Source organism: Sinocyclocheilus rhinocerous, unplaced genomic scaffold, assembly GCF_001515625.1.
Source record: "Sinocyclocheilus rhinocerous isolate Xijiao unplaced genomic scaffold, SAMN03320098_v1.1 scaffold113, whole genome shotgun sequence".
Lineage (NCBI taxonomy): Eukaryota > Metazoa > Chordata > Actinopteri > Cypriniformes > Cyprinidae > Sinocyclocheilus > Sinocyclocheilus rhinocerous.
In genome coordinates, this window is record NW_015646846.1 from 2,337,471 (window position 1) to 2,346,780 (window position 9,310).

Below are 9,310 nucleotides of genomic sequence, written 5' to 3' on the forward strand. Positions count from 1 at the left end.
GTGGCGCTGCTACGTTGTTCATTCAAAATATTGCGGAAAAAGAGAACAATCAATGCGGGGAAGATGTTGTTTACGTCAAAACCGAAACCAAACCGTTCACACAGAACGCATATTTATCGCATTTTCTAGAGGGACATCTATCACCGTTGCACTCACGTCTCGCACAAGAGAGCAGCATGTTTAGAAAGCCATGTAAAATTAATGCAAGTTCAACTTTTAAAAAAACATGTTTCAAGACTTTATGGCGGTTTTCCCCCATCCCACTGTATCTCATGTTTTTAAATGAAGAAAGTAGCCTACTCTTTGTGATTGGTTTTCGGTCCTTTGTATTAAACTATACATACATGCATGGTGCTGTTTTTCTTTTCTAATTGTTTAAGCAACTTTATTAATTATATATGGTTTATAAACATTATTTTAAACATTATGCACTTTTTTTTTCAAAGATAGTCGTGTTATTTTATTATGCTTTGAAGAAACGTGCATAATATTTTGCTCGATGCGCCCTCTTGTGGCCTCAGGAGAGAAACCAAAAGCTTTTTTTCCCCCACCTGAAATTATGCCTTTTAAATTTGAATATAATTCGAATTTTGATAATATTTAAGTGGAAAATTCGAATTTAGTTTTTCAGTCATTTTGACAGCCCTAGTATCTAGAGATCTTTTTGAGTGGGGAACAGGTGCACTAGACAGCAAAGGTCGCCTACACTCTGTACTGACAAACTGGCTTTGCACTTTCACACATACAGATAACACAACACATGGCTTAATGGCACAAAAGAACATCATCTTTAAGCACTGTGCGCAACACTGAGATGTCATGTTATATCCATGACATGGATTTCTAGGAACTAAATAGTGAATGAATTTTGCATACTGTAGTAACAGTTATGCAGGATTGCACGCAACATTGTTTTTTGTTGTACGATCTAACTACTAGAAATGCCTTCAGTCTCGTTCCAAAAGTCTCAACCGTAAGACCAATCACTGGTGAATTTCCTCCATTTCTCCACATGCAGGAATGGCCGCTGCCGATCGGAATGGAAGTTCACCATTTCTCAACCCACTGCTCAGGTGGTGGGAGTGCTGAAGATCCAGGTTCATTACTATGAGGATGGAAACGTGCAGCTGGTCAGCCACAAGGATGTGCAAGAGTCTCTGATCATCTCTGTAAGTTATTTAAACTTGAGCCGCTTGGGTTTTTGAGTGAGTGTGCTTCCTGTTAATGAGTCAGTAGAACACAAACAACCTGCCTGATAAAGGAACAGCCGACTGCCCGATGACTGACATGTCTAATGACTGTGGGTGTGGCGCTGTTTCTATAGATCAGAGGTGTAAAGAGTACCTAAAAACCATACTTGAGTAAAAGTACAGATACATGAAGCACATGATGGCTTTTTGGTACATCTGCTAGTACTGTTTGTTTTCTGGACTTTGAATTGTTGCTGAATGATATTTAGCCTACTAGTTAGGTTTAGACTTCCATTCAAAAGTTTGGCGTCGGTCTTTTTTTCTTTTTTTTTTTTACATTTATTTTTAAAGAAATTAATACTTTTATTTAGCAAAAACGCATTAAATTGATCAAAAGTAACCGCGATTACGTTTATAATGTTACAAAGGATTTATATTTCATTAAAAATGCTGTTCTTTTGAACTTTGTGCTCAACTATTTTTTCAGCATAATACAAAGATAATACCAAGAAATGTTTCTTGAGCAGCATGATTTCTGAAGGATCATGTGACAATGAAGACTGGAGTTATGATGCTGAAAATTCAGCTTTGCCATTACAGGAATAAATTACATTTGAAAATATATATTCAAACAGAAAACGGATCATTTGAACTGTAATAATATTTCATAATATTACTGTATTTTTATTAAAGTAAATGCAGCCTTGATGAGCAAGAGAGACTTCTTTCAACAACATGAAAAAAAAATATATATTACCAAACGCCAACTTTTGAACTGTAATTTATATTAACGCCATTTCGAATGGATTTTCTTTAAGCCTTTTTCTTTAATTGGTATTAATTATAATTGTGAATGTTGGATGTACAGTTTGGCTTGCCAAAATATACTCTTCATTTAGCTTCAAAATTTCACTACAAATCTCTTCTCCCAATTTCCCAAAGCTCACTATGGCAACATGAGAATGATAAATTAGATAAACCATCAGTTAAACAATTTTGTTGTGCTAGTGCCATTTGCTTGCTTTCTTTCTAAGTGTAAAATATGAAATTGCCCTGTGAATCCTTTTAATTCTGACCAAAATTAAATAACAAAACCATATTTTTATCAAAAAATTAAACCCACTAAAAAATCTAAACAATTACAATTTCTGAAATTCTTTTGTAACTTCTTTTTAGGAATTACGAGTGAGCAAATTAGCCACTTTTGGTTATGTAGTGATCATTTTTGTGCTTCTGTTTCAACAGAATGAGGTACAGACTGCCAAGGAGTTTGTCAAAATCATCGAAAATGCTGAGAACGAGTATCAGGTTTGTTGATTTGGATTGGTTAGTCCTTATTTTACAGTACTGCGAGTGCATGTTAGTCTTGATGGAGGAAGAAATGAATTATTATATATTACCTGATTAGATCTATAAGGTGTGAAGAACCATTCAGTGAGATTTCCCCTGCCGTTTGCCTTCCAGACGGCCATCACTGAGAACTACCAGACCATGTCTGACACCACCTTCAAGGCCTTACGCCGGCAGCTTCCTGTCACCCGTACCAAGATCGACTGGAACAAGATCCTCAGCTACAAGATCGGCAAAGAGATGCAAAACGCTTAGACACACGGCATGCCTTCGCTCCTGCTCGCGTTACAAGCAAAGAGACAAGCTATGAGGGGCCCATATCTAAACCTGAACCTACAGCTGAATCCAGGGCAGGGCCAAGGCGAGAAGGTCCTTCAAGAAGTGTTCTAAAAATGTGTCTGTCCTTTTTTGTTTTGGTTTCCAGAAGCCACGGTTTGACCTCAGCTGAAGAGACTGCCTCCTTTTCTGTATTGTAGGAGGGCTGCAAGCTTGTTTTAATGGGTTTAGCAAACGTTTTTGCTATTGAACAAATACCTCCCATGACACCAGTGTACAGCATCATAAATAGCCCCCCCTAATATCACTTACTTCACCCCCTAGATCAGCGTTCCCAATGCTTGACACACACTGTACTTTTTATTGCACTTAGCCCATATGATCAATTGAGTCTATTTTGTTTACTTTTTTAGCAACTCGACTCGAAGTTTTACTTTATTGAGTCATAAGATATAATTTATCAATGTGTAGCCCATCAAAGCTCTCTGGCTGGTTATAAAGAATGTCTTGACACCAGTTTATCATCACCATCTTGTTTTCCAACGTAACAATTGGTCTTTTTTGAAAGCAATGTTGTAAGGTGCCATCATTTGTATGTGCTGTCAATTGATCACAGCGAGGGTTGTGCCAAAGTGAGCATTGTATTTGTACAGTAATTAATTTCAGGGTTATTGTTCTGTGTGGAAATGGTCCCATCGTCGTACTCTGGTGTCTAAGAATGGTATATATATACTGTATGCAGTTACACAAAATATTTGTTACCCCTCACTTCAGCCTCCTACCCTAGCTTTTATTGCTAACTATTTTTTACAAAATGTAAGAACAAATATGATCCCAGAGGAATAAATGATTTGCACCAAACTGACTTTATTGCTATTATTATTTTTTATAATATGTTGTAACATCATTTTAATGTCACAATATTATATATAATGTTAAAATGCTGTTTTACTTTAAATAAGGGGTGTAAATTTGCTCTGATGTCAATTTGATTCTGATTCTGTGTCTCATTTAGTAATGCGTCATAAAGTCTGGAATTTGGCCCCGAATCATTTCATTTGTTGATTATGATATTCATAATTATTTTTAAGGATTACTGGGTTTTGTTTTAATTATGTATTTTGTTAACGTGTTATGCATAAGATATTATCATCACCATCGTCGTCATCATCATCAAATTATAATAAATTCTGTAACTGGTGCATTAAAATATAATAGTTAAATTGTGCATTTCTACACCCCTGCTCAATTTGCTAGAATATTTGTTTGGTTATGGCTATTAAAAAAGGATTTTAAAAATATTTAAAAAATGTACTTTATACCCATGTACATCAGCCTCAGAAATTAACTTTTTAGTTTTATACTTTAATTTTTTTTTTTGGCAAGTGTTGATAATTATCCTCTGAATTGATTACCTTTTATTAGGGATTTTTCTAACATGTGACATGTATGCCAAATACTGAATTTGAATCCATTATTTGGGCTGACAACAGAAAATTATAAAATATGGGCATTGTTTGGGGAGTACAAAGCATGTATATATAACAGTATATACTCCTGAAATAGTGATAGTAGTATGTTGGAATGCAATTCTGAGCATATATTTCTCGATTCACTTAAAAAAAAATAGTATACAACTGCATATACGGCACATTAAGCTAGTATTCTATTCTGAATTTAAAACAGTCGTTATAGAACTCGGGTATAAATGAACAGGAGCTGCGCCCTCTGATGGAGAGCGTCGGTACAGCATTCTCTCCTCCACTATCCCACAATTCTAATGTTTACGGCTAGTCGGTGAAAGATGGCGGACAGCAGCGGCAGTAATCCTCAATCACCCGGTTTCACGGAGAAATTAAAATCGTGGCTCTGCTGGTCGTGGACTTACATATGTACGCTTTGGTTCGCCATGGTCTTAACGATGGTTTATGTGCTGAGGAGCCCACTGAAGCTGCAGGAGACCGTCAACGCAGGTGTGTGTTTATGATCAGCTGTGGGGTTGTTTACTACTCAACACGGGGTATCTTTCTATTCATTGAAGGAAAAATTCACACAAATATGAAAATGCTACCATTATTTCTCTCGTCTCCATGCAAACCCATTTGAGTTAATTTTTTTTTCGAATATGAAAAGAAATTTTGAAGTCAGTGCTGGTCGGAGTTTTCCATGCAATGTCAATGAATGGTGACTGAAGATGTCAAGTGGCCAAAAGGACTCTAAATTGTCATTAGGTATCATAACAGTAGTCCATACGACTCGTGCACTATATTACAAGTCGTTTGAATTCATACTATATCATTGTGAGAGAAACAGACATGCATTTAAATTCGTTACTGATTAATTGAATGTGGTGTTTACTTCAGATAAAAGCAGCTGTCAAATGCAAGTCTAGAAAATGTTAGGTTATGTTTTATGCATTAATTCCAGTTTGACAGCAATGCACTGAAGCTTCAATCCTATATCTCACAATTTTTTTGACATTTTGTTTTGTTATGGGTATTAATATCCACAAATGCATATCATTTTTACACAGTACAGTGTGCATGTGATGTTTGAGAAATTATTCAGAATATTTCTGAAACTTCTGAAAGCATTATTCAGAGGAGGAACTTATCAAGACAATGTGCACAATAAATAAAATGGAAATATTTTTATGCAAGATAGGTTCGGTTTAATCATCATTATTATTTTTTATACTAAAGACATTTTTAAAAGTTGTATGCAAATAATCAAGTAACTTGTTGCCGTGTTTTACGTGTTGTGTTTAAAATAAAATGTTTAAATTATATACATAATTTTTAAAGCTTTGTTTTTAAGATCATAGACTTTATAAACAGATGTTGACTACATATAGGTATGGAAAAATAACTGTTTTGTAAATTAATGAACAGTCTTACAAACAAAGCTTCTCTTCAATAACTCCGCTTCAAATATAATATATATTATATGAAATATATTTCAGGTTTTAATTTTTTTTAAGTACAGTGTGCATGTAATGTTTGAGTAGAAGCATTATTCAGCGGTTGATTTTAAAATGAATTTTAATATAAATTAAAAATGTAATAATTTTATAACCGTAATTATTCAAGATATGAGTTTAGTCATTATTTTTAAAGAGTTGTAAGTTAAATGTATGGCCATTTTTAATGAGTTTTATGAGTTATAATAAAAATTATTATATATTTAGAATCTACTAAATACATCCCCACAAATAATATATATATATTTTAATTGTTTTGCTTTTTTTCCCCTGTGACTTTAAATTGCTGAAGCATTTTTCAAGATCAAGAGTTATCAATAGATGTTTACTATACTGATTGATTGACAGGTGTTATATATATATATATATATATATATATTTTTTTTTTTAGTATGAGTATATAAAAATGATTATAATTTCTTTGTCTTACTATATTGTTATTCGTCCACAGCATCTGTGTTTTTAAACACTCTTACGCCGAAATTCTATGTTGCGTTGACTGGAACCTCCTCACTCATCTCGGGCCTCATATTGGTGAGTCTTTTTCTTGGCTTTGGTGAATTGGTTGTCAAATAACTTAATTTAAATACTTAATTAAATAAGTAATAATAATCATACTAAACAACTAACTTCAGTTTCAGAGCTGTGTGAAATCACACTGTTTGTGTCTGTCTTCAGATATTTGAGTGGTGGTACTTCAGAAAGTATGGCACGTCCTTCATCGAGCAGGTGTCTGTCAGTCACTTGCGCCCCTTACTGGGAGGAGTGGAGAACAGCAGCTCTGCAGGCCTCTTCTCCTCAGTAAACGGCGATACCGAGCCGAGAACCAACGTTGCAGGTTTTTGAAAGTTACTGGCTACATGTTTATCTTTCTAAATATTAGGAAGGAAATATCATTTTCTTTTTCTTTCAGAATGTAAAGTGTGGAGAAACCCACTGAACCTATTCAGAGGTGCCGAGTACAGCAGGTATATTGTTGGACGTTTCCTAAACGGTTTCAGTTCATTTCAATAATATTTGAATTTGACAGACTTCCATTATTTAATAACCATTTAACTGTCACCCGTCCCCTCTGTGGGACGCCTAAGTTTTCTTCACTATATTACAATTAAATCCTAATCTAATCATGACAAACGATATATTGTTGGAAAGGTCTAACACTCCTAAATAGATATTTTACCAATGTTTTTGTTAAAAATGATGTAGGAAAAGTAATAGATTAATTTATGACAAGAGTGCACCTCAAAAATCTACATCATAACAGGAGTTCTGACCTTTGTCAAAAAAAGTCTTCTTTGTTGCCTTTTTCTCGATCACACTTTCGAAATCATGAGAAATTATATATCAATTGAAAACTTTAAATCTCAAAATTCATCCTTTGAAACCCATTTTAAAATCAAACATTGCATTACCATGAAAATGGTACATCAATATCATGTTACAAAATGTTTTCGTTCATGAATTATACAAATTTAAGTTTGGATTGTGCACTTTCACGTCTATGTTCAAAAATATGAGTGACAGTTAAGGGGTGTTAAAAAATTCATATTCATTAATGATCCTTTCATTCCAGGTACACTTGGGTGACAGGAAAAGAGCCCCTGACATACTACGACATGAATTTATCAGCACAAGATCATCAGACCTTCTTCTTGGGAGACACTCAGCAACTTAGACCAGAGGACTCTGGTTAGTCTCATGCTCTTTCACCTAAAAAAAAAAAGCTTAGATTTACTCCGAACTGATGTTTTATCATGATTGCTATCTCTCTTGCTTGTTCTGCAGTAATGCAAAAGGCCTGGAGGGAGAGGAACCCACAGGCACGTATTCGAGCAGCTTACCAGGCAATTGAGCTGAACCGCGAGTGAGTTTCACGCATACTTACAATTATATTCAATTTACCCTCTTCAGACGTGGCTCATCTGGTCAGATTTGACAGCTGAAACCATCCACTTAATAAACAGCAATAAAAATGCATGAACTAGGGATTCACAGTATGATGGTACCATTTTGCTTATTTGCTTATTTTTCTTTTATTATACTGTATTCGTCTATATTGGATATTTAAAAAGGAATGCTCACTTAAATCTAATCTTAATAAGTTCATACAGTTAAATGTAATATTTAGCAAATCTCAAAATAAATATACATTTTTCATAATGTGCATTATAATGATGATGCCTAAATTCAATTGTAACTTGTAATTTAAAAATGACCTATTTTAATTTTAAGTGTTATATTTTTAATTTATTTAAATACACATCAGCATGAAATTGTAATATAAGACATGTATTGTTATTTAATTACTGGCTTTCTGTGTCAGCCAGAATAGGGATTTTACTTTGTGTAACTCTTTCTTTTATTTTATCATATCGGACAGTATTGGATATTTAATGATGTACAGTGGGTACGGAAAGTATTCAGACCCCCTTAAATTTTTCACTCTTTGTTATATTCCTCTGTTACTTAAAGATAATCTTTAAAAATATAATAATAATTTAATAACACTGTTAAATGTAATTTTTTCATATTCATTTTTCATATTGTGCATTATAATGGATATCAGTTTTTATTATTTCTATATATAACAGTATGTTATTGTAATATAAGCCATGTATTGTTATTGACCATAACATAGAAATAATTACTGGCTTTTCTGTGTCTGACAGAATTTTATCATCAGTGCATCTCTAATGTTAATACCGAAGGTACTTTTTCTGACTCTCAATCATATGACTCATTCATTGCAGATGTGCTGCAGCATATGTGCTTCTGGCCGAGGAGGAAGCCACAACCATCACAGAGGCTGAACGGCTTTTCAAACAAGCGCTTAAAAATGGTATGAAACTTTCACACTGTCACACATATATGCTCAGCATACAGTGACTCACACTGTCGATCATTCTCGTTGCTTTCACAGCCGGCAAAGACACCAATCTTGTGGTCTACATCAAGCGCAGACTGGCCATGTGTGCAAGCAACAGTAAAACAAAACTTTTGGCTTTTTATCTAAATTTCTGATAGGTTCAGTAATAATAATAAAAAAACTACCAGTTTTAAGCGATCTCATCATGATGCATAATGCAAATATTTAAGTTGTTTGGCCACACAGTTTTATCTCACTGTTATTCACGAGTGCAGACATATTTTCATGACCAGGAGGTGATGCTATTGAAGCACAGTGCAGCCCTCTGCACTAAACTGAAACTTTTCTAACATTGATATCAGGAGTGCATCGTTCACAGTTTTACATTGAACATAATTGCAGCCCAAGACTGCCGAGCATAGATTTTCATAAGCTGTGTTTAGGGTGAAAGTTGTATCACCTTTGATTTTCCTTTTGCTCTTTAAAGATGTTTTGTATGAAGGTAGAATGACGTCAAAAAGATTTGCATGTGCAGGGTAAGAGTTGTGGAAGTGTACATAAGACCTTAAGCGTAAATTAAATTTGCATGCGCAAGAGAAGCTTTGTAAAGGTGTAAATCGTGTTTCACGCGCAAGAAAAAAATATTTG

At 34.3% G+C, this 9,310-nt stretch overlaps 2 protein-coding genes across 2 annotated transcripts in view; both read left to right on the plus strand.

Moving 5' to 3' along the window:
• LOC107708162 (F-actin-capping protein subunit alpha-1-like) overlaps positions 1–3,672 on the plus strand; it is a 16,350-nt gene extending 12,678 nt beyond the window's left edge. Inside the window, exons 7-9 of the mRNA XM_016512326.1 lie at positions 1,019–1,169; positions 2,436–2,498; positions 2,655–3,672. Coding sequence (XP_016367812.1) covers positions 1,019–1,169; positions 2,436–2,498; positions 2,655–2,795 — 355 coding nt within the window. The 3' untranslated portion in view covers positions 2,796–3,672. The remainder of the gene's footprint in view (positions 1–1,018; positions 1,170–2,435; positions 2,499–2,654) is intronic.
• An 892-nt stretch (positions 3,673–4,564) lies between these two features.
• LOC107708060 (suppressor of tumorigenicity 7 protein-like) overlaps positions 4,565–9,310 on the plus strand; it is a 12,503-nt gene continuing 7,757 nt past the window's right edge. Inside the window, exons 1-8 of the mRNA XM_016512208.1 lie at positions 4,565–4,789; positions 6,248–6,330; positions 6,475–6,634; positions 6,710–6,764; positions 7,370–7,485; positions 7,582–7,660; positions 8,547–8,635; positions 8,717–8,769. Of these exons, the coding sequence (XP_016367694.1) occupies positions 4,621–4,789; positions 6,248–6,330; positions 6,475–6,634; positions 6,710–6,764; positions 7,370–7,485; positions 7,582–7,660; positions 8,547–8,635; positions 8,717–8,769 (804 nt within the window). The 5' untranslated portion in view covers positions 4,565–4,620. The remainder of the gene's footprint in view (positions 4,790–6,247; positions 6,331–6,474; positions 6,635–6,709; positions 6,765–7,369; positions 7,486–7,581; positions 7,661–8,546; positions 8,636–8,716; positions 8,770–9,310) is intronic.